The sequence below is a fragment of the Chelonoidis abingdonii genome, chromosome 11 (assembly GCF_003597395.2).
Source record: "Chelonoidis abingdonii isolate Lonesome George chromosome 11, CheloAbing_2.0, whole genome shotgun sequence".
In the NCBI taxonomy this organism is placed as follows: Eukaryota; Metazoa; Chordata; order Testudines; family Testudinidae; genus Chelonoidis; species Chelonoidis abingdonii.
This window is the reverse complement of record NC_133779.1, coordinates 3,571,180-3,598,041: the sequence shown is the minus strand read 5'-3', so window position 1 is coordinate 3,598,041 and position 26,862 is coordinate 3,571,180. Positions and strand designations below refer to the sequence as shown.

General features: G+C 55.0%; 2 protein-coding genes across 4 annotated transcripts in view; one reads left to right on the top strand and one right to left on the bottom strand.

The window, feature by feature from the left end:
- Window positions 1-13,387, bottom strand: part of SAMD4B (sterile alpha motif domain containing 4B) — a 36,027-nt gene extending 22,640 nt beyond the window's left edge. For both annotated transcript variants that reach the window (XR_012656759.1, XM_032776264.2), the window contains exon 1: window positions 13,282-13,387. The gene's annotated coding sequence lies outside the window, so the exon portion shown is untranslated. The remainder of the gene's footprint in view (window positions 1-13,281) is intronic.
- A 3,836-nt stretch (window positions 13,388-17,223) lies between these two features.
- GMFG (glia maturation factor gamma) lies at window positions 17,224-25,795 on the top strand. 2 transcript variants are annotated; one of them, XM_032776302.2, is made up of 8 exons: window positions 17,224-17,280; window positions 17,460-17,601; window positions 19,477-19,573; window positions 19,929-19,978; window positions 23,933-23,982; window positions 24,578-24,660; window positions 25,047-25,120; window positions 25,609-25,795. In XM_032776302.2, the coding sequence occupies exons 2-8, from the start codon at window positions 17,599-17,601 to the stop codon at window positions 25,678-25,680; spliced, it is 429 nt and encodes a 142-aa protein (XP_032632193.1). In that variant the 5' UTR covers window positions 17,224-17,280; window positions 17,460-17,598; the 3' UTR covers window positions 25,681-25,795. The 2 variants fall into 2 exon arrangements, with proteins under 2 accessions (XP_032632193.1, XP_074926717.1); XM_075070616.1 differs by having other exon boundaries at window positions 17,457-17,601.
- Window positions 25,796-26,862: the final 1,067 nt, after the last annotated feature.

Here is a 26,862-nt window from a genome sequence, read left to right as displayed (position 1 = left end):
GGGCCTGCAAAGTCAAAGACCTGGGGCTTATCCACACTACAAAGACTTTGCTGGTATAGTTGTGTCCACACCAGATTTGCTGGCACACCTACGTCAGTTAGGGGGACTGATCTTTATCCCCACACTCCCAGCTAACACAGCTATGCTTGCAAAACACACACACACTCCTTCCTATTCTTTCTAGGCTTAAAAAAAAAAAAAACAGGTAGGGAGACTCTCCTTTTTAAGAATGTCAGGAATGTTACATCTCACTTTTCCTGGAGGTCTCCTTGGAGGACTCAGGCACAGCTTGCGAGATCTCTGCCTTTGGCAAGCCAACAATGGGCTCACTATAGTTTTCCTTCCAATGGTCTGATTCAGGTGTTAAGCTAACTAGACATCACATACACACACAAAGTTCTTATTCGGGACCTGTGATGGAGGAAGGGGCGGTTAGGGTGCTAAGCTGGGCTTTCTGGAGTTCAATACTTCGCTCTGCCACAGACTTCCTGCGGGATCTCAGAGGAAGCATTTAGCCTCTCTGTACCTCTTCCATGGCCCATCTAAATAGCACTGCCCTGCCTCACAAGGCGGGTTGTGAAGATAAATCCGGTAAAGACTGCAAGATGCTTTGATTCTACAGCAGTGGTTTTCAATCTGTGGTCCGTGGACCCTGGGGGGTCCACAGACTATGCTTAAGATTCCCAAAGGGATCTTTACTTCCATTCAAAATTCTTTAGGGGCCCGCAAATGAAAAAAGGTTGCAAACCACTGATTTAAGGTGATGCGGGCAATTCAAGTACCACAGGTCATCGGAGGGGACCTTTCAGAAGCTTTTTGCACTTCACTCACAGCGGAATCTGTCCCCCCCCCCCCCGCCACCATTTACAGTCAGTTCCACTTCCTGGTTCTCATACACAGCAGAAGGTTGCACTGTCGGGTGGTACACACAGCCGAGGAAGGTCTAAATCCAAATAAACCCCTCAGTGAAATTCACCTTCCAGTTGAGACACATTTCTAATACACCATTGACTCAAAATGAGATATTTTAGCTACTATTAAGGCATCTAAGATCAGACTCACAGATGAAGAGAAAAAAAAAAAAAGTGTCTTTTTGCTCAATTTCTTCCATGCATTTGGCAGCACTTTGTTTCTGTGACTTCTTCTAGACAACCTCAGTGGAAGACTGAAACATACAAGGTAGGAAAATGCAATTGTAAAGCCTCAAAAGGGAGCATTTTCAGGGCATGCATTAGGACCTACAGCTGCTTTTAACTTTTGCTTTTAAACCAACAAGATTTTGTGCCACTGGTGTCCCTGGAGATTCACCTGCTCCCAGCATGCAAGCACAATACTGAGGATCAGGACTGCACAAGACAGGTAGAGATGAGAGAGGAGTGAGAGGGAGCGCAGTAAGGGGGCTGAAAAGGAAACTGGCTTTTAACGCCTATTCAGCAAACAATTAAAGACCCATTTTCTCCTATCACAACACTCCCCCATTAAGTCTACGGTTTAGCAGATGCGGATCCAGGGCACAAATCAGCGTTACAAGGGAAACTTAATGATCCTTTTGTTGCAGTTTCTTTCTAATCCAGAGGGGCCTATCTAGGAACCCAAAATTCCTTGGCCCTTTTTGCTCCAAGAGGGGACTAACTAGGTCGTGGAGAAAGAACCTCTTAGCAGGATGTGTGCCTGTGTGCGTGCGGGGGGGGGTTGGTTCTCTCAAAGGCAAGAAAGCACACTAGCTCCAGTGGTGCTGGAAGGGGCGCGGGGGGACGGAGAGCAGCTCTGAGGCACAGCCATTCTGCAGATACAGCACTTCAGAACAGACAATGCTGAACACTTAAGGCTGTATGAGAAAGAGAAGCAGCTTTGGCTAAGTGGAAGGACAACAGGTGCTTCATATTCCAGCCACGTAACTGTCTCAGATTTTTTTTTTTTTCCCCTTCTCATAGCCTGACGGGTGTGGAATTCTCACAAAAGACGTCTTGAACTCCTGAGCTACTGTGACCTCTGACTTTCCTGTGTTGTTTGCACACCTCGATTTTCTGTCCGAAGCGATGGCTTTCTGAAGCTCAAAGAATTCAGACAGCACCTTGCGCTATGTCTAAGGATTTATAGACTGTCTCTGCACCACCGAAGGCATGTTTGCTGGCTCTGTCTGCAGTGGGATTAGCTCTGCCTCTATGTATTTAAAAAAACAAAAGGAAAAGCAGAGATGCTTTTCCAACAGAGTCCAGGGGTGATGGACAGAGACCAACTGCTGGAGAGAGACGTCTGGTTTCCTGATTGGGCCACTGAAACGGTTGGACCGTGCTCTGACTTGGCAAGGCAGGACATACCATACCAAGAATGCAGCCCTTGGGAGTCATCCAAGGCAACTTGCAGCCTGCCCCCTCTCTTTAATATGGAGAAGTCCCAGTGTACAGTGCTGTCACATTGATCACAGTGGGTAGCATGACCTAGTGCTCTGAGTAAAGGATCAGGACTCCCACATCTTCATCCTAGCTCTGCTACGGATTCCTTGTGTTCGCTGGCCATTCCACGTCGCTTCTCAACACCACTGGGGTGTCAGCCCCGGCGTCGCAGCCTGGGTTCAAACTGCTCTGGCCATTTCAACGGGATGCCTTTCTCTAAACCGCCACTCCACCTGCAGCAGCACTAGACTCACCCCTGCTGTGTGAAAGCCAGGTACCATAGTAATAAATCAAAAACCCCAGCTTTTATGTCGTGCTTTTCATTGGCAGACATCAGAGACCTTTACAAAGTAGCACTATTCCCATTTTACAGATGGGGAAACTGAGGCACAGAGCCGAAGGCTAGGCAGCAGAAGAGATGGAAATAGAACCCAGGAGTCCTGACTCCCCATCAGCTGAGTTGAGTCACCCTTATGCCGCACTCTCTCCATTTGCCTCCTCATCCAGTGCAGGGCCTAACTCAACGTTTTTGTCAGGCTCTCTCAGACACTGCCATGCTCAGCACAGGCATGGGAATTAGGCTCAGAGACTAGGCCCATCTGTCACCTGGCTTCCTTTGGATCCTGGAGAAAGCATGGCCCTGTGGTTAGAGTGCCAACTCAAAAGACCCAGGTTCAATTCCCTGCTCTGCTAGAGTCTCTGTGTAACCGTGGGGCAAGTCACGTAGCCTGTACAGCTGAGGAAACTGAGGCAGAAAAGGGCAACAAACATCTAACACTTTTCCTCACTCATTCTCAAAATGCTTCAAAGGAGGTCAGTCCTGTTACTCCCATCTACAGATGGGGAAACTGAGGCAGAGAGAGGACGTGACTTATCCAAGGCCACCCAATGGAACCAGGCCTTGAATCCCAGTTCGGGTCTCTGTCCCGCTAGGTCTTCCCTCACAGGTGTGTTGGGAGGATAAATACCCTAATGAGTGTGAGGCAGATACAGATGTAAGATAGGTCAGTTTCCTCAGGCTGTGGTTAGACAGACACAGAGACAACAACCTTATAAAAATAAGAGCAACCAGATACAAGCACATAACCTCTAAAAATCACACTTCTTTGGAGGAGCGTACCCCTTTCCATGGGTACTCAGCACCCCTGTACTGCACCAGTCTCTGCAGCAATCTAAGACATAATCAATACAGCTTGGATCCATACAAAGGAATCTATTGGTCCTGTTAGTGTAGGACCTCAGTGTCTCAATCTATTTATGCCCTAAAGAAGAACTCAATTTTATTTTTCTATAATTTCAACAGATTATTAAGCATCCTCTGCCCCAATTTTTATCTATTTAAATTTTCACCATTTTGGGAAATTGGAAACCTGTGGTCAGACAACTATTTAATGCCAGTAGATGCTGAGATCCAAAAAGCCAAAGGTTTAGAAATCTCTGAAACACAAACTGTCAACATCACATTCAAAGGTAAATAGCCTTAGAACAACAAATCCTACCTGTGTTTTTAATTATTCTTTCGCTTGTGACAAGCCTAATTCAAAAGTCTTGATCACCAGATTCTGACTCTAGTAAGTCAGGCAAAAATGCTGCCTGTCAATTTCGATCATCAGTGGAAAATGTTTTTTCCTTGGTTTGGGTGTGCAGTGAAATTGACGTTTACTGACATTTACCGATAAACTAATCCCTCCAAGCCTGCCTATGAGTGAAGTGCTATTATTCCCAAGCAACCATTGGGAAAACTGAGGCACAGAAGGGCTAACTGACACAGTCACACAGGGAGTCTGTGGGGGAGACCAGCGGCCTAAGCTACAGAGGGGAACCGGGAGACACAAGCAGCGATGGATGTCACGCAGCTGAGCAGACCGTTGCAGAGCACATGCCACATCCCCACTGGATGAGGCCAGCGGTTCGCATTTCTACAGCCCCCGAGATGCGGCTAGCATGATAGGTGCCAACCCCCAGCAACTCCCGCTGGAAATCCAGACCCCCAACCCATTCACGCCTGTCTCAGGCTGCTCCTAAGAGGGTCCCCCTAATTAGCATCAGAGGCAGCAGGGGATTCAGTGATGTAGACATGTCCCACTGGGAACTAGGACTTGAACACCCAAGTCCCAGGCTAATGCACCAAGTTGAAGCAGCGTCTGGACTCTGCTGAATGAAGCATCCTTTGTCCCAGTGTTTTCCCCTCTGCCGTTGGGCTGGGTGCTGTTTCCTGTCAGCATCGCTGGAGGCAGCCAGTCACAATAGCGCCCTGTGCACTACTGTCCATGTGTGCCAGCCACAGCCAAGTTGAGGGATGGGGATGGCAGAGAAGGGAGAAGCAGCAATTTTTAAAGCGCACTGCTGTCAAATCTTTCTGAAAAGGCGTGTGTGTGTGAGGAGAGACCAACGGGAAGCTGCTGTCTGGGTCTCTCCCCACTGGACGCTATCATTACAGCCAAACTAAGCACACTCCCGGAGGTAAGAAGACAGGAGTGGTCTGCTGGAGCAGCGACACAACCCGCTGTAATTACACCTTTGGAGGGAGAGCTGGCCACCAGCGGCCTAAGCTACAGAGGGGAACCGGGAGACACAAGCAGCGACGGATGTCACGCAGCTGAGCAGACCGTTGCAGAGCACATGCCACATCCCCACTGGATGAGGCCAGCGGTTCGCATTTCTACAGCCCCCCGAGATGCGGCTAGCATGATAGGTGCCAACCCCCAGCAACTCCCGCTGGAAATCCAGACCCCCAACCCATTCACGCCTGTCTCAGGCTGCTCCTAAGAGGGTCCCCCTAATTAGCATCAGAGGCAGCAGGGGATTCAGTGATGTAGACATGTCCCACTGGGAACTAGGCTGGCACCCAGCCACCACGGCAGCCGGCTTAGGGTAGGTACTCCTGGACTGGATCAGAACCAGCATTCTGGAGAGCTGAGGCTTCTGTATCTCATACCTGCAGCTATCCGATTCCTGAGTCTGACCCTCAAATATTAACTCTGTGCGAGCTTCCCCACTGGCTGCAACTTAGTTCCCAGGCTGGCATGGAGAAGAGGGAGGAATTTCACATAGCTTCTGTTATCCCTGCCTGAAGATCTATATTTATGAGCTAGCAACTCCTACCATTGACTGACTAGTCATCCTCTGGAAATCCGTTCTACACACCGCCCTCCACCTCCTGCTTTGAGACGTTACTATTGTACCATCTAACTCTTTTCATCTGTAGACCACAAAGCATTTTAGAGCATTGTGCCTCCATTTCCCCCATAAAGTGAGGAAACTGAGGCAGAGGAGGGAAGTGATTTGTCTAAGGTCACCCAACAGGGTCCCAGGGCAGTGCCCTACCCACTAGGTCACACTGCCTCTCTGAAATGAATGTGATGGGTCTCGGACCAGCACCCGACAGGTTGTCACAAAAGCCACCACAACAGACAAGTGACTGATGCCTCAGGAAGACGAGAGCTGAATGGACCATGGAGGCCAAGGGCAGGGCTAAGGCACATAAGCAGTAGGGGGTGGCGTGTAGGGGGACGCTCCCCCTACCACTACCAGGGCTGTACCTGCTCCACAGATAAACAGAGGATTCAGTCTCCAATGGATGTCAGCATGTTGTAAATCCAATCTCTCTGCTTATACGGCCCCCATCACCGTGGCATCTGAACACCTCACAATGGACTCATCCTCCTTACACCCTGTCAGCTGGGGCAGGGCTAGTGTTCATTTTACAGATGAGGAAAGTCAGGCATAGAGACAGACAAGTGACTTATGGTCATAGAGGATCACTTCAGCAGAGCAAGGAACAGGTCCCAGGCTTGCTCCATAACCACCACACCATCCTTCCTCTTAAACTGCTAAAGTTCTGTATAAAACAACTGCCTCCATCCCTGAACCCAATCTGGAGGTCAAACTACAGGAACAACTTGGCTTCAACAGGCTAGTAGGGCCAAAGCATGCTTCTCCATCTTCTCCATGCTTCTCCACTTCCTGCTTCAGAAGAGCCTCTGCGTTTGCCTCATTCAGCAAAGACTTTGAACTCAGAGAAAACAGATCTCTCATCTTCCTCATACTGGCCCACATCACCGCTCTCTCTGCATCCTTCCACAGGCTCCCTCCGGTTTGATGACTTTTAAACTTGCCCGCAACTGCATTCCAGTCTACACTGCTGCCAAGATGAGCCACCTAGCCCCCACAACAGCAGTCAGGGCTAGCTACAGGGTTTCTTATGCCTTCCTCTGAAGAGGGGAACATCCCCCACACTCCCTGGCCGGCACCACCAGTTTCAATGCCTCATGGTGTCTGCTCCCACCCTATATGACGACACCTTCCCAGTCCCCTGCTGCTTTCCCCACGTTTGACATCATCTGGATATCTCGCTCCTTCGCGATACCCATGAGCAATGAGAACAACCGCCGGCAGGAAGGCTTCCCAGTGCTCCCTCAGCATCTCTTTGGAGCTAGGGGCATCTTCATCCCATGCCTTCTGTAGGACAATGCGGTGGTGGTGCTGACCAGAAAGATTTCAGGCTTGAGATTATTCTGGAGATGAGGGAGGTTCTCCTTGTGCTTGGTGCGATCCAAAAAAGCGTCTTCTCGGAAGGCTTCAGGGTAAGGACACCAGGTCTCGAAGAGAGGGTGAGAATTTTGCCCCGTCCTTCTCGGCACATCACAGACAATGACTGAAGAGCTCTATCTGAGTTGCTCATTAGTTCCCTAGGGTCCATTCCTCAGCCTTTCGTCCCAACTGGTTTTGAGAAGAACAAGCCACGGGACGGCTACCAAACCAAGGCCTTGTTTTCAAAAATTATGCCCAGCTGGTCGGAAAGAGCAGACAAGTTCTCCCACAAGCCACGGCGACACGATTGATAGAGGGCTCCGATGACTGCAGCGCTAAGCGCCATGGGGTATGACCTCTCCCAGAAGTCCTAGCACCTCACACAAGCGAGGATAGCACCAACATGAAGGCAGTAACTGTAGGATTCTGGGGTGTGGCAGCTCTCAAGCTAGGCGAACTCAAGGGGTCGAATTGTACAGCAAAGACACAAGATCTCCCAAAAGTGAGACACTTCCCCTTCGCTGAATTTCAGCACATGCACACAGAGGCCACAATGTGTGTCTCTTTTTGGGTCCCACCCGACACCCCATCCTTAGTTACAGCTTATTTTAATCTTCCCTTAGGCCTGCGAAGCACTTTTGGTGCCCGTCTTTGAAGGGCAGTCCACCTCATTGACAGGGTCAACACTCATGTGACCAGGAATCTGGAAAGGGATGCGCTCTTCAGAGTCTAATCCAGCTGGGTACTACAGACGCGTTGCATACGCGCTCCCATTAAAACAATTCTTCTCTCAAATGCTGCTGCCTGTGTTGTCTGGCTGTATAGCCTCCAGCATCATCATAACATGGATCCCTCACACTCATCCATGGGTTTTATCCCCACATTGCTGGGGTAAGATGGGGGCAATATAATCCTCATGTTACACCTGGGGCAGTGAGGCAGAAAGTCCTAGTGAAGAGACAGGTAGATTTTTACCTCCATGTGGCTAGCAAACCCCCGGTAGAGGAGTATAGGGTGGAGCCCACCTACCTGAGGTTGAAACTTCTTGTGCCCTGTGTCCACTAAGCCTGGCTATCCAACCCACGCCTTTCCAGCTGTGAAGACACCACATCTATGACAGAGCTACGGATTCATCTTGGCTCTCCCGAGCCCCAAGCCCAGATGCCACCGCTGTCCCCAGTGTGTGCCCCTAATTTCCCCCACACCATCCCTTTTCTGCTCAGTGCTGCCTCCAAGTATATGAGATACCCGGAGACCTTTGTTACTGGGTAACTGGAAGAACCACATTTGGATTCTTCTCTAGATCTTGTTATTTCCAAGATCTCCAAGCATGTGACTGACATCAAACCCTTACAGTCCCCTTTGTGAAGTATGAGTGACCCTGCTTGGAGAAAGAGTTTGCTATGAAGCAGGGTTGGGTGGAAGAACCAGGAATGGAAGCCAGGAGTATTAACTCCCACTCCCCTGCTCTACCCATTAGACCCTGCTCTCAGAGCCAAGGACAGAACCCAGTGAATGTGCTTTGACAACTGGATAACGCCATATTAAGAAAGTGATGGAGAACAATAAGAATATAGTGACAACATACACATTGCTGGGACAGCCTCAGAGTAGGTACTGCAGTTATTTGATTCAGTTAAGAGCACAGAAAAGGGACCAGAGGAGGCCAGCAAACATGATCAAGTGGACACGAGGGGGGCGGGGGGGGTCTGAAAAATGGAAGGAGATACAGGCCTACGGCACAAGGAAAGCTAGTTTGGTTCTACCTGTCTATTCTGACCCATAATAGCCCATTCAGAATTTAACAAAGCAAACAGATTTCTAACTTGTAGAAGGAACGAGGTTGTTAACTTGTCGAACTCATTGCCACATGATACTAAGCAACTGGGTTGGGCACTAAGGTTCCAAAAAGGAAGATCAGATGGTATTAGGAAAGAATTTCAGCTGTACAGGACAAAATCATATGAACAACCAGCCCTAAACCATGAGGCCATGAGATAACCAGCTGGAGGTAGTCAGGAAGGAAATGCATGTGCGTGTTACAGAGTGGGATGGGATTGCACAAGGAGGTATCTTAGGAAGGGAGGGTTATGCCACCCTCTGAAACATCCAGTACTGGCTACTGCAGGAGGCAGGATACCAGACAGACACACTCGATGGACCATTAGTGGCACATGCCTGGCTTTGCAGGAGGGTTCCAATGGTGCAAGGATCCCTCAGGGATAAGGAGGTTTCTGGAGCTAGAGAGCTGGGTTGATACAAGGCTTCGGTGGAAATATCTCCACAGAAAGGTCTCAGTACAGAGGGAAGGAGCACAGATCTCCTCCATGGGAGGATCTTAGGGGCATACACATAAGGAGGACAGAAGGCAGTGCAGTCACCCAGCATGACAGGGAAGAGAGACCTCTAGTCAGAGGCTAGCAGAGAGAGCTGTGAGTATCTTAAGGGAATCAGAGCGAGTAGATATTCTGTCTGGTACATAGGAACAGGGAAGAAATTTAGCTAGAAGGTCTCCGTGTGCATTTTGAATGAAGGGGAGAAGAGACGGGATCTTTAGCAAGAGCACTCTGGAATCCATGGGGAGAGTGCAGAGACATTAAGAATTATGTCCCAGGCAAAAGGAACAAGGGAGGGCATGCTGATGGGTTGCATTTAGGAGGTGGGGGTGGGGTGTCCCAGGTTTAGGATGCAGTAGCAGATCCCTGATTGGAGAGAGAGGAGGTGATATAATATATCCCGTATACAATGATGGGGTCTAAATTAGCTGTTGCCAATCAAGAGAGAGATCTTGGAGTCACTGCTGATAGTTCTCTGAAAACGTTATTAGGAAAGGGATAGATAAGACGACAGAAAATATCATGTTGCCGCTACAGAAATGCATCTTGAATACTGCACGCAGATGTAGTTGCTCCATCTCAAAAAATATATATTGGAATTAGAAAAGGTTCAGAAAAAAATAACAAAAATGATTAGGGGTATGGAATGGCTTCCGTATGAGGAGAGATTAGCAAGATTGGGACTTTTCAGCTTGGAAAAGAGACAACTAAGGGGGATATGACAAAGATCTATAAAATCACGGCTGCTGTGAAGAAAGTAAATAAGGAAGTGTTATTTACAGATTCTCATAACACAAAAACTAGGGGTCACCCAATGAAGTCAAGAGGCAGCAGGAAGTATTTCTTCACACAACACAGTCAACCTGTAGAACTCTTTGACAGATGATGTTGTGAAGGTCAAGACTATAACAAGGTTCAGAAAAGAACCATATAAATTCATGGAGGATAGATCCCTCAATGGCTATTAGCCAGGATGGACAGGGATGGTGTCCCCAGCCTCTGTTTGCCAGAAGCTGGGATTGGGCAACAGGGGATGGATCACTTGATGATTCCCTGTTCTGTTCATTCCCTTTGGGGCACCTGGCATTGGCCACTGTCAGAAGACAGGATACTGGGCTAGATGGACCGTTGATCTGACCCAGTATGGCCGTTCTTATGTAATATATGGGAACCCAAATCCGAGTGAGGTAGGGGATCCGGGGAGGAGAAAGGCTCCCAAGTTGGAGTAGTTGTAAAGGGTAACACTAGATAGGGATGGGGTAGGATGCCTGCTTTGGAAAAGGCAGGCAATCTTTGGTTTGGAGGTCCAGCTGAATTGAGTGTAGGGGATCCCCGGATCATGGAAGATGGAATACAGGGGATCCCCAGATCAGGGCAGGGTTGGTTGTAATGGAGGGAAGGGGATCCCCAGACCACAGTGGATTAGAGGGTTGGTGTGTGGGGGTGGGGGAGGGGGCGAGTTCACAGGCACCGACTTACCAAGGGGCTCAATCCCCTATTCCACCACAGGCCCCACCTCCACTTCATCCCATCCGCCAAATCTCCTCCCCCCACTTCTCCCTCTCTCTCCCAGCACCTCTTGTATGCCATGGAACAGCTGGCGCACCTGTGGAGGTGGTGCCTATGAGGGATTGGTTGCGATGGAGGGAAGGGGGATCCCCAGAGCAGGGCAGGGTTGGTTGGAATGGAGGGAAGAGGGATCCCTGGATCAGGGAGGATGGATTACAGGGAATCCCTGGGTCAGACTGGGGATGGAAATCTGGGTGGAGGAGCGCTTCAGAGAGGGAAGGAGGCTGGTCCAGGGCTGGGGGGTGAAGCCCAGAGGGGTCCCTGGGTCAGGCAGGATGGATTACAGGGGCTCCCTGGGTCAGGGCGGGGATGGTTGGGATGGAGGGAAGGGGGATCCCTGGATCAGGGCAGGGTTGGTTGGGATGGAGGGAAAGGGGATCCCTGGGTGAGGGCAGCATGGATTACAGAGGCTCCCTGGGTCAGACTGGGATTGGTTGGGATGGAGGGAAGGGGGTCCCTGGATCAGGCAGGATGGATTTCAGGGGGAATCGCTGGGTCAAGACGGGGTTAGTTGGGATGGAGGGAAGGGGGATCGCTGGGTCGGGGTGGGGTTGGTTGGGAAGGAGGGAAGGGGGATCGCTGGATTAGGGAGGATGGATTACAGGTGATCCCTGGGTCAGGGCAAGGCTGGAAAACTGCGGGGGAGGGGAGCTGCAGAGAAGGGAAGAGGCTGGTTTAGGGGTGCGATGAGGGAGGTGAAGCACAGAGGGATCCCTGGGTCAGGGTGGGGTTGGTTGGGATGGAGGGAAAAGGGATTCCCTGGATCAGGCAGGATGGATTTCAGGGGGTCCGTGTGTCAGGGCAGGGTTGGTTGGGATAGAGAGAAGGGGGATTCCCTGGGTCAGGGCAGGGTTGGTTGAGATGGAGGGAAAGGGGATTCCCTGGGTCAGGGTGGGGTTGGTTGGGATGGAGGGAAAGGGGATTCCCTGGGTCAGGCAGGATGGATTACAGAGGATTCCTGGGTCAGGGTAGGGTTGGTTGGGATGGAGGAAAGGGGGATCCCTGGGTCAGGCAGGATGGATTTCAGGGGGTCCGTGTGTCAGGGCAGGGTTGGTTGGGATAGAGAGAAGGGGGATTCCCTGGGTCGGGGCTGGTCTCGCGCCGCGCGAGCGCAAGGGCGCTCCTGGGTGGGGCGGCGGCTGGTTGGGATGGGGGGAGGGGGGTCCTGGGTCGGGGCGGGGAGCTGGTTGATGGGGGAAGGCCCTTGGGCTCGGGCGGGGCTTGGGTTGGGATGGGGGGTCTCCTGGGTCGGGGCGGGCTGGTTGAGATGGGGTCCTGGTCGGCGGTGATGGTCAGGGGCCCTGGTGGGGCGGGCAGGTTGGCGATGGGCCGCGGCGAGGGGGGGTCCCTGGGTCGGGGCGGGCTGCGCTGGATGGGGGGTCCTGGGCTCGAGGCGGCTGGGGTGCGTGGTATGGGGGGGCGGGCTGGGTGCGGGGTGGCGGGGCTGGTTGGGAATGGGGGGTCCTGGGTCGGGGCGGGGCTGGGTGGAGTCAGGGGGTCCCTGGTTCGGGGCGGGGTGGATGGAGATAGGGGGGTCCTGGTCGGGGCGGGGCATGTTGGGATGGAGGGAGGGGGGTCCTGGTCCGGGCGGGGCCTGTGGGACCAACCACAGGAGGGAAGGGGGGGTCCCTGGGTCGGGGGCGGGGCTGGTTTGGGATGGGGAAGGGGGGTCCCTGGGTCGGGGCGGGGCTGGTTGGGATGGAAGGAAGGGGGTCCCTGGTGGCGGGGCTGGTTGGGATGGAGGGAAGGGTCACTGGGTCGGGGCGGGGCTGAGTTGGATGGGGGGTCGGGCGGCTGTGGGATGGGGGCGGGTCGGCGGGCTGGTTGGGATGGGGGGGTCCCCGGGTCGGGGCGAGGTGGGATGGATTTCAGGGGTCCTAGGATCGGGGCGGGGCTGGTTGGGATGTGAGGGAAGGGGGGTCCCTGGGTCGGGGCGGGGCTGGTTTGGGATGGAGGGAAGGTGGAACGCGGGGGGGATGGGACCTGGGTCGGGGCGGGAGCTAGGTTGGGATGAGGAAGGGGGTCCTGGGTCGGGGCTTGCGGGGCTCGGTTGGGATGAGAGGGAAGAGGGGGTCGTGGGCGCCTACGGGGCAGGGGCTGGTGGGATGGAGGAGGGGGGTCCTGGGTCGGGGCGGGGCGGTAGGGATTGAGCGGGAAGGGTGGGTCACCTGGGATCGGGGCGGGGCGGATATCGGGGGGAGGGGCGCTGCAGGAGCGCAGGAGGCTGGTCCAGGGCTTGGGCGGGTGACGCACAGAGGGTCCGCCGAGCAAGGGCGCCGGGAGGCGTGTGGGGGGGGGGGCTGCCGCGGAGGGCGGGCAGGGGCCCTGACGGCTCGCGGTGGGGGAGGGCGAGATGCGCAGCGGGGAGGATGCCCGCAGTGGGCGGGGGGAGGGGACCTTGGTATGGGGGAGGGGCCCGGAGGGGGGGAGGCGCGTCCCGCACTCACCGTCTCTGCAGCCCGTCCGGCCCCGTCCTCGGCCCCGCCAGCCTCACACCGCGGCGCCCGTACCGTAGCCCCCCGCGCAACGTCAGCGCGCACGGCACGCAACGCGACAGCGCACAGCTGCCTCGCCATTGGCTGGGGAAGGTCGACTGGCAGCGGTCGGGACCAACCAGAAGCTCGCGGCTGTCCTCGGTGGGGCGTGGCTTCCCTCGCGCACGACCGCACACATGCGCAGCACACTCCCATCCGCCCCGCCTCGGCCTCAGGCTAAGCTCTGGAGCCTCTGATTGGCTTGTATTCCTGTCAATCCAAAGCTCCCAACCTATGGCTTACTGATATCACGGTGACGTAACACTCTGGGCTGTGGTGTTTGAGTGTCTGCTTGGGCGCTACCTCCCCTTACTCCTTCACTGCCCCTCCCCTTCCACCCCTCCCCTTTCTCTTGCCCCGCCCCCTCTCCTTCTGCTCCTCCCCTTCTCCTTCCCCCTCCCATCCCCTTACTCCTCCACTGCCCCTCCCCTTCCGTCTCTCCCCTTTCTCTTGCCTCTCCCCCTCTCCTTCTTTCCCTCCCCTTCTCCTTCCCCCTCCCATCCCCTTACTCCTCCTGCCCCCTCCCCTTCCGCCCTTCCTCTTTCAACCACTCTGCCGATCTCCTTCCCCTCCTTCTGCCCCTCCCCTTTCTCCTGCCCCTCTCATCCCCTTTCTCCCCTTCTTCTGCCCCTCCCCTTTCTCTTGCCCCTCCCCTTCCAGCCCTCCCCTGCCCCTCCCCCTCTCCTTCTCTCCCATCCTCTTTCTCCTGCTATTCCCCTCTCCTTCTGCCAACCCTTTCTCTTGCCCCTCCCCTCCCAATTCCTCCCTTTCCCATCCTCTGACTCTTCCCCTCCCAACTCCTCCCCCTCCCATCCCCTTTCTCCTCCTCTTCCTCCCTTCCCCTCCTCCCACCCCTCCCACTTCTCCTTCCACTCTCTCCTTCTGCCCCTCCCCTTTCCCCATCCCAACTCCTCCCCTGTTTCTCCTCCCTTCCCCCTCCAAACTCCTCTTCCCATCCCCATCCTCCTCCCTTCCCCCTGACCCCCTCCTCTCCTCCTTTTTCTTTCTTCCCCTTCTCCAACTCCTCCCTCTCCCCCACCTCCACCCCACTCCTTATCCTCCCCTATCCTGTCTCCCCCTCCTCTCACCTTAGCCCAACCCAAATGTTCACAAATCACAAGACTGGCTTCAAAATCACGAGAGTTTTTGAAATAAAAAAATAAATAAGTCAACGTCTGGCCTTCCTCTGCCCTTGAGCCTGGAGAGAGAGAGAGAGAGGAGAGAGAGAGAGAGAGAGAGAGAGAGAGAGAGAGAGTGGGTGTGTGTGTGTGTGAGAGAGAGCAGAGAGAAGAGAGAGAGCGGTGTGTGTTGTGTGTGTGTGGTTGTGTTGTGTGTGTGTGTGTTGTTGTGTGTGTGTGGGGTGTGTGTGTGGTGACATGTCAAAAGCTTTCCTGCAACCATTGAGACTAGGAACTTACGCTAGCATCAGGAGGAATTTGACGCACTAATCCGAGAGCTGTGCGGTGTCAGTCCCCCTGGAGTGACGTGTTGTTTCGGCCTTTCTCCCCGTTTAGCTTAATGTCCTTTGGAGGTGGGAAGCACAGTCTACAAATCCTGACAAAATAATCCTTGTTAACACAGAGGGAAGGGTAGCCTGGAGTCTTCCTGGCCCATCCAGAACACCGGAGTTTAGCACACTCAAACCTCTCCAGGAAATGCCGAGCTACATTAATTTCAAAACGAAACTCGAAATAGAACTAACTCACAAACCAGCTCGCCCTCCCCCCTGGATTTGGTGAGCCCCAAAATCTCCAGAGGTGAATCCACAAAGGGTGTTAGATCACATTAAAGCTATAGCTGTAAATTACACTGGTAGACCTTCTCTGCAGTAACAGCCCTTAATGTTCTTCTTTTTTTTTAAACACAGAAAGCTAGATTCTCACTGCCTCCCAGACTCCGGACTTGGGGCTATGAGCAGAACATCAAAACTCATAATAATCAATCTTTCAATGTTATCTAGGTCTTTTCAGCCATAGATCTTGCAAAGCACTTACAGACGGGGAAACTTGAGGCACAGAGTGAGGACGTGACATGCGCAAGGTACCCGCAGCCAGTGGCTGAGCGGGTGTAGGTCCCAACTGAGCTTGCCAATCCCTAGGGTTTCAAAAATGTTGAGCCATCCTCCTGAATCTCCAAAAAATCTGGACAGTCATAGGAGAAGGATAACATGGACACAATCAGATATCAGGAATTGGCAATATACCAAAAACCTGTAAGAGCACTTCAACTTCCCTGGCCACACTATAGCACGACTTAAGGTGCTATCCTTGCATGCAAAAAACTTCAAAAACGGACCAGACTGCAAAGAGAAACTGCTGAGCTTCAGTTCATGTGCAAATTTTGACACCCATCAGCTCTGGAACTAAACAAAGACATGTGAATGGTGTGCCAATGACAGAACGTTTTCTCCTCCTTTGGTTTGTCACACCTCTACTCTAGAAAAGGGCCTCACCCTCCTGACTGAACTGAACCTCTGTTATCGCTTGCCTTGCTTGCCTAGCATATAATACCTGCCCCTCAGGAAATTTCCCTACACTGCGTTACGAAGTGGGTATTCACCACGAAAAGCTCACGCTCCAAAACCTCTGTTAGTCTATAAGGTGCCACAGGATTCTCTGCTGCTTTCACAGATCCAGACTAACACGGCTACCCCTCTGATACTTAAAAATCCTGAGATTTTAAATAAAATGAACGCTGGGATTTTGGGGGAAAACACTTTTTGGGGTGAAAAATTGAAAACCAGCACCTCATATAGGGCTGTAACTCAGGTACCTTGTGCGCACCACTATAGCCTAGTGTCGCTGATCAGACTACATCCCCCATGATGCACCACAGCCTCCATCATGGCAGGCCGGTGGCTATGATGCATCATGGGAGACATAGTCCAACTGGGCAGCCCAGTCCACAGAAGAGAATGGGAATATGAGATAACTGAACTACAATTCCCATGAGGTACTGTTGCAGCAGTTTGGCATGTATGTGCAATAATTACTTATTTTCTTCAGCTTTAATTAACTAATTAATTGTGATGCCTACAGGCCTGGACTTTACCTACCTAATCCAAAAAGACAGTCTCTGCCCCAGACAGTTTACAATCTAAGCATAAGCATTTGGACAGCTGGAAAATGTCAGCTCCTTAGCACATCCAGCCCAAATTGTGAATGCTGAATCCTTGCAGAACTGGAGCCCTTGGTATCTGGGTGTCTCAGTTCCCCACCTTCTCCCACCACTCCTTGTTTTGTCTATTTAGACTGGCAGCTCTTTGAGCCTGGTCTCTCGCTCTGTGTCATGCAGAGCCCGTCACCAGGGGTGGCTCCAGGCCCCAGCACGCCAAGCGCGTGCTTGGGGCGGCATGCCGCGGAGGGTACTCTGCCAGTCACCGGGAGGGTGGCAGGCAGGGCTCCGATGGACCTCCCGCAGGGATGCCTGCGGGAGGTCCACTGGAGCCGTGGGACCGGCGACTGGCAGAGTGCTCCCCGCTACTTGCCGCCGTACTTGGGGCGGCGAAATGTCTAGAGCCGCCCCTGCCCGTCACAACTGGGCCCGGATCTTGGTCAGGGTCTGTACAGCACCTGGCACAAGAGGGCCCCGATCTCGGTCGGGATCTGTGCAGCACCTGGCACAATGGGGCCCTGATCTCGACTGGGGTCAGTGCAGCGCCTGGCACAAGGAGGCCCTGATCTCAGTCGGGGTCTGTGCAGCACCTGGCACAACGGGGCCCTGATCGCAGTCTGTCAGTGGTTGATTGACCACGTCGCCCTGATCTAAAGGTGCATGCAAGGCGCAGGGCACAATGGAAGCCATGTGACTTGTGTGCATGTGATGTGAAGCTGGTGGGGAGTGGCGGGGGGGACCAGGTGGCCGTTGGTTCAGCTCATCCAAAACAGGATGTGGTGGCACACGGGATGATCTGTGAGTGCCCTGGGGCTGCGCCCGGCCACCTCTGCCCTTTTAATTCCCAGTTGTCTCCCCCCTCCCACCATTCCCTTCCCCCTTTGGCCCCTGGAAGGCAAACCCCTTCCTCTTTCCACACATGACCATATCTGCCCTGCCCTCCCCCACCCTCACACTTCCCCCTCTTCCCCCAGCAGATCAGTGCTGTCAAAGTGGCCCCAATCGGAGGAACTGCACTCTGAGCATCCTGTCACAAGGTCAGCGCCAGCCCAGCTTGCAGCGAGGAAAGCTGAGAGTCAGGCCGCCCGGCGCTGGAAGGGCAGAGACCGCGGCAGAATGGTCAGGCTGAGCATTGCTTCACCGGCGAGGGGGTCAGGAAGGGAGGTTGGGGGGGTGCATTGGAGGCAGGGGGGTTCCTTATGGAGCGGTTGTTGCGTGTCCCCACCCCCCAGCTCCCCTGCAAAGCTGGGATCCAGGATTCGGGCGTGTTCAAATTGAGACTTTCACTCTGAGGGCCCTAGCCCGGCTGGGGTGGGGAGGCAGGAGGCTATGTGCCCATGAAGGGCAGCTCTGGGCCCCGCACCCTGCAGCAAGAGGGGTTTGCAATCTCTGAGATTTCAGCGGTGGCGCTGAGTGGCACCAGCAATGGTGGTGGGTGGGAGGCCCAGGAAAGGTGCCTGAGCCCTGGAGAGCCTGGCAGCAGCCTGTGGATTGGGGGAACTGCTCACCAGCCCCCTCTGGGGCACGCGGGAGAGCTGGCGGTTAGATCCAGAGCTTAGCATGGTGCCAGCATATTTGCCTGGCTGTATCGGGGTGCCCCCCCTCCCCCCTGCAACCCTGGTGTCAAAGGCAGTCCGGAAAAGTGGCTACATACAGGAAAGTTTCTTCATTTGCCATCTGTGTATCAACCTATCCCCATCGTCTATGTGGGTGTGAGACTGTGTGCGTGACAATGGGTGTGAGTGTGTGTGCGCGTGACAATGGCTCTGTCTGTGACAATAGGTGTGAATCTCTGTGTGTGACAACAGGTGTGTGACTGTGTGTGTGAGAGACAATGGATGTGTGAGTGACAATGTGAGTGTGGGAGGTGACAATGGCTGTGTGTGAATCTGTGTGTGTGTGAAATGTGTGTGAGACAATGGGTGTGAGTGTGACAATATGTGTGTGACAATAGGTGTGAGCCTCTGTGTGTGTGACAATGGCTGCTTGTGGCATGGGTGTGAGCCTCTGTGTGTGAAATGTGTGTGTGTGAGACAATGGGTGTGTCTGTGACAATGGGTGTGACAATATGTGTGAGCCTCTGTATGTGTGACAATGGCTGCTTGTGGCATGGGTGTGAGCCTCTGTGTGTGAAATGTGTGTGTGACAATGTGTGTGTGTGTGACAAGGGGTGTGAATCTCTGTGTGTGTGACAATGCATGTGTGTGACAATAAGTGTGAGTCTCTGTGTGCGTGACAATGGCTATGTGTGACAATGGCTGCATGTGACATGAGTGTGAGTCTGTGTGTGAAACGTGTGTGTGACGAGTGTGTATGAGTGTGACAACAGGTGCGTGACAATGTGTGTGTGGCAATGGCAGTGGGTGTGACAGTGGGTGTGAGTCTGTATGTGTGACAAGGGGTGGACATCTGTGTCTATGTGACAACGGGTGGGTGGGTGTTTGTAAGGAGTTGTGTGTGTGTGACGCTGGGTGTGTCTGTGTGAGTGTGACAATGGGCATGGATGTGTATGTGTGACACTATGTGTGCCAGCAAAATGACAAGTGTGCGACTGAACATGTGTGTGTGTGTGGGGATGGTAGGGAGGTGTGCATGTGTGCACGTCTCAGCCGGTGGGTCTCTCCCATGCACGGCACACAGCTGAACAGACCATGAAACATTTTGGGCCCACAACCACGATGGCTGCCCGTCCCTTCCCCACCACAAGGGGGCAGTGACCTACACGCGTGTGCGCTCTCCCTTCCCCATCCCCCAGGCATGGGCGTCCTCTGCACCGGGCAGGGCACGGCCAGAGCCGTGTCAGCTTCACCATGGGCAGAAGGAGGCTGTTTCCTTGGAAACAACCCCGGGCTACTCCTGTCCCAGCAGGGGGCGCTGTGAGGTGCAGGGCAGGATCGCTGGCTGTGGGTGGCAGCTCCCCTCCCCTCCAGGATGGGATTCCCGCAGGGAGGCGACCCCAGCCTCTGCCCCCTCTCATGGCCGGTCTCTCTGCAGTCGGACTCCCTGGTCGTGTGCGACGTGGACCCCGCACTCACGGAGAAGCTGAGGAAATTCCGCTTCCGGAAGGAAACCAACAACGCGGCCATCCTCAGTGAGTGTCCCCGGGCCGGCTCCCTCCCCAGGGGCGCCATCCCCGGCCCTTCTCCGCCTCCCTGACCCCCACCTGCACGCACTGTGGCGGATCTTCCGCTCAGCCTGTGCCCTGGACAGACGCTGGGGCCAGTTTCTCCCAGCAGGGGGCGCTGTGGGGAGCAGGGCAGGGGTGCTGGCTGTGAGGGGAGCTCCCGGCTACTCCAGTCCCAGCAGGGGGCGCTGTGGGGAGCAGGGCCAGAGCGCTGGCTGGGGGTCGTTCAGCGTCCTCGAGGGGCAGGCAGTGCTGCTCCGGTACCTGCTGGTGGAGGCGGCCCATGTGCAGATCGTGACCCTGGCTCTGTCTCTCCCCCCAGTGAAGATTGACAAGGAGCGACAGCTGGTGGTGCTGGAGGAGGAATTCCAGGTGGGGACCTTTTGCTCCCTTCTTCCAGCTACCTTTGGAAAGCCTAGTTCAGTTAAAGGCCCTGCAGGCAGTGGACTCGTGCCTAGCTCCTCCCAGACGCCACTATGCCACAGGGCTCCCACGGCATCAGTGGGGCTAGAGCCCATCTCCTCTTGCTTCCAAAGCCCAGCCCCCTGCCACTGGGGCTGGAGAAGCAACCTCATAAGCACAGTAGGGGCTATGAGGTGCAGAGGTGGCAGTTTGATTGTCTCCACTAGAGGGCAGTGTTCTCAAGCTCTGGCGCACACACAGAGCAGGTGTCAATTGCTCCAGCACGGGGTAGTGCACACACACACACACACACATATACACACACACAGAGCAGGGCTCATCCCCTCCAGTAAGGGGCAGCAGGGACACACACATGCACACACACACACGCACACAGAGCAGGGCTCATCCCCTTCAGTAGGGGGCAGCAGGGACACACACACACACGCATGCACAGAGCAGGGCTCATCCTCTCCAGCAGGGGGCGCACACACACACACACACACACACACACACACACACACACACACACACACAACACAGAGCAGGCTCATCCCCTCCAGTAGGAAGGCACAGGACACACACACCACACAACACACATGCCATGCACAGAGCAGGGCTCATCCTCTCCAGCAGGGGGCACACACACGACACACACACACACAGAGCAGGGCTCATCCCCTCCAGTAGGAGGCAGGCAGGGACCACACACACACACACATGCACAGAGCAGGGCTCATCCCTCTCCGCAGGGGGCACACATACACACACACACCACACCAGAGCAGGGCTCATCCCTCCAGTAGGAGGCAGCAGGGAACACACACACACGCATGCACAGAGCAGGCTCATCTCTCAGCAGGGGGCACACACACACACACACACACAACACACACACACACACCACAGCAGGGCTCATCCCCTCCAGTAGGAGCAGCAGGGACACATACACACACGCATGCACAGAGCAGGGCTCATCCGCTCCAGCAGGGGGCAACACACACACACACACGCACACACACAGCGGGCTCATCCCTCCAGTAGGAGGCAGCAGGGACCACATACACACACACACACACACACACACCGCATGCACAGAGCAGGGCTCACCTCTCCAGCAGGGGACACACACACACACACACACACACACACACACACACATCACAGCAGGGCTCATCCCCTCCAGCACAGGGCGGCAGAGACGGACGGACACACACTCACACACACCCCCAGGTTCCCATCCCTCCAGCAGGGACACATGCAGAGCATGTGCCAATTTCTCCAGCAGGGGGCAGCAGACACACACAGAGCCTGGCTCATTCTTTCCAGCAGGGACAAGGACACGGGACACACACAGAGCAGGTGCCCATTGCTCCAGGAGGGGGAAGCGTGCGCACGCACACACATACACATACACACACACACAGAGTCCCTCTCTCTGCATCTCGCCCTCTAAGGTTGAGTGCCAGGCCCTTGGGGGGAGGAAAGGAACCCCGCTCTCCTTCCAAACAGTCGTCTGCGTTCCCTGGCCTGCTGCATGCGACGTTCCGGCAGCGTGTCGAGAACCAACACGAGCCAGAGGAAGATAAATTGAATTTACCACCGAATGAAAGCGCCCCGGGGAGGCCTCACGGCTCGCACCAGTCGGTTTCATACTTAATTCGATCCGAGCCTGCGGTTTTTACAACCTGAATGAAGCTGCCACACAGCTTCCGGCTCGCTGCACTGGAACAAGGGCTTGCTGCAATGCTGAGGCCAAACACACCATGGAGACTATGAAGCCTGAATTAGATCCCGCCCCGGGAACTAGGACTGACCCAGAACCAACTGCATGGGCTCCATTATTTGGGTGCTGTATGTAAGAAACGCATAGAAAGTCGAGTCCCCAAAGCGCTCACTGTCTCTGGTGAGAGGGGAATGAGGGTCACTTTACACCAGTGGGGGCAATATCTTTAGCCCCACAGAAGGGGAAACTGAGGCACAGAGCAGGACCGTGACTCACCCAAGGCAAGGAACAACAACCTGGTGTCCTGTGTCCCAGCACCCTGCCCATTAGACCGCACTCCCTCTTGCTACCAGTTCTCTCCCATTGGTTTCAAATCTCCCATTGGTTTCACTGTCTATATGACCCATTCTTCTCCCCACGGAGGGCTGGTCTATATAGAAGGTAGCAACTTACTGCTGCCGCCAGTTAGCGGAGTAAATTCTTTATTCAGAGATTCCAAGGGCAGAAGGGACCATTGTGATCATCTGGGTAACACAGGCCAGAGAACTGCCCCCGAATAATTCCTAGAGCTGAGCTTTAAGGAAAACCTCCCTTCTTGATTTAAAAATGGTCTGATGGAGAATCCACCCCGACCCTTGGTGAGATGTTCCGGGAGTTAATGACATTCCCTGTTAAAAATGTACACCTTATTTTCAGTCGGAATGTATCTAGCTTCATCTTCTTGCCATTGGGTCGTGTTAGACCTTTGTCTGGTAGACTGAAGAGCCCCTTATTCAATATTTGTTCCCCATGGAGGTGCTGACAGCCTGGGATCCAGTTACCCCTTCACCGTCTCTTTGTTAAGCTAAATAAGTTGAGTTCCTTGAGCCTGTCACTATATGGCAGGTTTTCTAATCCTCCGATCATTCTTGTGGCTCGTCTCTGAACACTCTCCAATTTAGCAACATCCACGTCGGATTGTGGGAACTAGAACTGGAGCCTGGATCCCAGCAGTGGCCGCACCAGGGCCAAACACAGAGGGGAAATAACCTCTCTGCTCCTACACGAGATTCCCCTCTTTATACATCCAGGATCGCATTAGCTCTTTTGGCCCCAGCTTCGCACTGGGAGCTCCTGTTCCACTGATTCTCCACCACAACCCCCGGGTCTTTTCCAGAGTCACAGCTTCCCAGGAGAGAGCCCCCCAGTCTGTCCATCTAGCTCAAGCGGTGGCGAGCGGTGCTGGGATCCAGATGTTCAGAAAAGCCCCACTAGTGAGCCAGACCCTCGGTGTGACGTTAACAAACCCTAATAAAAACAGACTGGATTTCTTCCAGAACCGAAGAGACTCTAATTGGACTGAGCAGCCCTTATTTCAGATAGACGGGGTTGCTGGTAGGATTGGACCCATTCAACCCCGGCTGGTTGTTTGGCCCAGATCCACAAAGATATTTGGGCTCCTAACTTCCACGGAGACCAAGGGGAGTTAGGTGTCCAAAGAGCTTTGATCCTGAAGGGTTATGAGGTGGGACCATGGCTCTGTTTCCTTCAAGATTTGAGCAGGCTTGTGCCACGGCATCTGGTGCCCCTTGGCTGTGCTCAGAGGAGATTCGATCGTAGACTAATCCCGGGGCATGTAGCGACCCGGGGCCCAGCTTGAGGGGCAGCTGCAAAGGAAAGAGCAATTGCTCTGATGCCTCTTTCAATGCCTGCGATTTCAGACACGGGCTCAGCTGTTGATCCTGGATCTTGGGTGTCTCTGGGGGAGCGGCGCCCAGCTCCCTGCTGTTCTGCGTGCCCAGCCCCTCCACTCTTGCCGGCCTGTGTACGGAGTGGCCCTTCCTGCCCTTCCACTGGGCCACCTGTCCTACTGCTGCCCAGCTAGGGAGACAACCCAGGAGTCCTGATTCCCAGCCCCCCATGCTGTGACCCACTACACTCCCCTCCCCTCCCAGATCTGAGGAAAGAACCCGGGAGTTCTGGCTCCCAGGACCTGCTCTGTTTTAACCACTTTGCCAGGCAGGGCAGGGAGTCAGAACTCCCGGGTTCCACATCTGGCTCCACCACTGACTTTCTAGGTGACCTAGGTCAAGTCTCTGCCCTGTTCCACGCCTCAGTTTCCCCATCTGTACAATGGCGGGTGATGGGGAGGTTCCTTGTCCTCTTCTCCACCCTGCCACTCACCTTAGTTGATGCAGCCTTTGGCATTTCTCCCACAGGACATCTCTCCGGAGGAGCTGAAGAGTGAGCTGCCGGAGCGCCAGCCCCGATATCCTTCTGCCGTGGGGCGGGGAGGGGGCATCCGAGCCACCTGGTGGGGCACAGGCATCGCACATGGTGGCAGGATGCCAGGAGTATGCATGGGGGATGTATGTGTATGTGTGTGTGTGTGTGGGGGGGTCCTCTGGGATCCTCCTTGCCCCCCAGAGAGGATGGATGCCGGGGCTGTGGGCACGGAAAAGGGTCCCTTGTCCCCAGCTTGGAGCAGATTTAAGATCAGAGGGGGCTACAGGGAGCAGCCAGGGGATCAGAGCAGCAGGGGGCAGCGCAGAGAGGGAGAGGAAAACGAGCCCTTCTGGGGGAGGGTGTACCCCACAACCTCCCTGCTTGTGGCTCTGCAGCGCATGGGAGGCTGGGTAGGAGCACCAGAGCTCCAGGCTTTGGGCCACCCCGCCCCAGGCCCTGCAGTGGCGGGGTCCTGGGAGACCCCAATGTGTCTGATGTGGGTGGGGGCAGCCCAGAGCGGGTATCCGGGGGGGCAGGAGCGGCCAGGAGGGTGACGAGACGGAGAAGGATAGAGACAGGAGCGTTTCAGGCATGGCCCAGCTCAGGTGAGAAGCTGCTGCCTCCTTGACTGGGGCTACCTTTGTGGTGTACAGTTATAAATATGTCCATGATGACGGGCGCGTCTCCTACCCGCTCTGCTTCATCTTCTCCAGCCCAGTCGGTAAGAACCAGGGGGAGCAGGGTCCAATTGTTAGAGGTGGGTGGGGCTGGGAGGCAGGACTCCTGGGTTCTATCTCTAGCTCTGGGAGGGAAGTGGGGTCTAGTGGTTAGAGCAGAGGGGTTAGGAGCCAGGACTCCTGGGTTCTATCCCTAGCTCTGGGAGGGGAATGGGGTCTAGAGTTTAGAGCAGGGTGGGGCTGGGAGGCAGGACCCCTGAGTTCTATCCCTAGCTCTGGGAGGGGAGTGGGGTCTAGTGGTTAGAACAGGGGGGCTGGGAGGCAGGACTCCTGGGTTCTATCCCTAGCTCTGAGAGGGGAGTGGGGTCTAGAGGTTAGAACTGGGCACCAGGACTCCTGGGTTCTCTCTCTGTCTCTCCCCCTGGGGCAGGGTGCAAACCGGAGCAGCAGATGATGTATGCTGGGAGCAAGAACAGGCTGGTGCAGGCAGCCGAGCTCACCAAGGTACCAGGGCAGTGCCACCCCTTTGAGCTCCTCCCATGGGCAGCGCTGACACCCCAGGGACCCCTGATCCCCATAGCCCCCTCACCCAAGTTGCCAGCCACATACCCATGCTGGGGGGGTTACCTCTGCCCCTCCCCTCTGGCCCATAGTGGAAGGGGCTGTCTCTCTCCCCTCCTCTACACCCTGCTCTGCCTCATCCCAGGGCCAGGGGCCTGCTCTATAGCAGTGGGTCTCATTGCTTCCTCGCCCCCAGGGCCTCCCACCCATCTGGCAGGGACCTGCCCTCATACTTGGGGTCTAGCCAGGATCTCTGGATTGCCCCATAGCTGGGATCCCCCAGCTGCTAGAGATGGGATCAGTACCCCACAACAGTGGGATTTACTGCCCCACCCGTTCAGCATCCACGCCCCTGAATCGAGGCTCTTCTCTGGAGGACCCCGCATTAATTCCCACCCCAGCTCCATCCACCTCTCCCCTCGCCCCCCCAGGTGTTCGAGATCCGGACCACGGAGGACCTGACCGAGGAGTGGCTGCTGGAACGGCTGGCCTTCTTCCGCTAGGAGGCAAAGAGATCCCCCCACGGCCGGCTCCGAGATCCCCCCGACTCCACCAGGCCCGGGACCCTCACCCCCTCCAGCGACTGTCAAGGAAGCAAATAAACCCCTTGGAATCCAACCTGGGTGTCTGGTCCATGTCCGAGGTCTGTCCCCGCTTGGGGAGGGGTAACCCTGCCACCCCCAATGTTGCCTGGGTCTGCCCGTCCCCTCCATTACTGCCTGGGTCTAACGCTGCCCCCCACTTGCCTGCTCTCAGTTCTGAGCCCCTGCCCGCTCGGGCCTAGCAGAAAAACCCCTCTCCCTGTGGTGCCCACCCCACTTATCCCATCCTGTCTCCCCCGGCCCTACCCCCTTGCCAGGCCCCAGACTTTATTTCATGTTGGCTGAGATGGGAAACTGGAGGTGAGCGTGAACCTCCTCCCCACCCCTGGGGAGGGTCCCTCCAGGGCTGGGCTGGGCTTGGTGGGTGGGAGCGCTCACCCTGCCTGTACTCTGGGGGATACCCCCATTCTCCAGCCTGGCACTGTATTCCAAGGGAGAGCACCCCCTATTGAGCCCCCCAGCTACTCGCAGGGCAGCCCCCCCCAGCCTGCGTGAGCAGCGTCTTGCTGTCTCTTTGGAACCAGGAACCGGGGATGTGCAGTTCTGGGCGGGAAGGTCCAGGGGGCAGCAATGATTCAGTCGGAGGGGGGCATGGGCAGGGCTGGGGCGGTGCTGGGTGTTTTATTTATAAAAGAATCCAGATTAGGAGGCAAAAGGCTGATTCTGAGTTGGGACCTGAGAGTTAGCACAGGGAGGAGAGTGGCTTGGGGAGTGCTTGTCTCAGAGCAGGGTCTCTCTCTCTCTCTCTCTCTCTCTCACACACACACACACACACACACACAGAGCAGGGCTCATTCCCTCCAGCAGGGAGGGCAACAGGGACAAATACACACACACACACAGCAGGGCCCATCCCCTCCAGCAGGGTTTCTCTCTCTCTCTCTCTCTCTCTCTCTCTCTCTCTCGCACACACACACACAGAGCAGGGCCCATCCCCTCCAGCAGGGGGCAGCATGGTCTCACACACACACACACACACACACACACACACACACACACACACAGCAGGGCCCATCCCCCCAGCAGGGGGCAGCAGGGTCTCTGCTCTCCCCATTGCAGCCAGCACAGTAGCTGCACACCGCT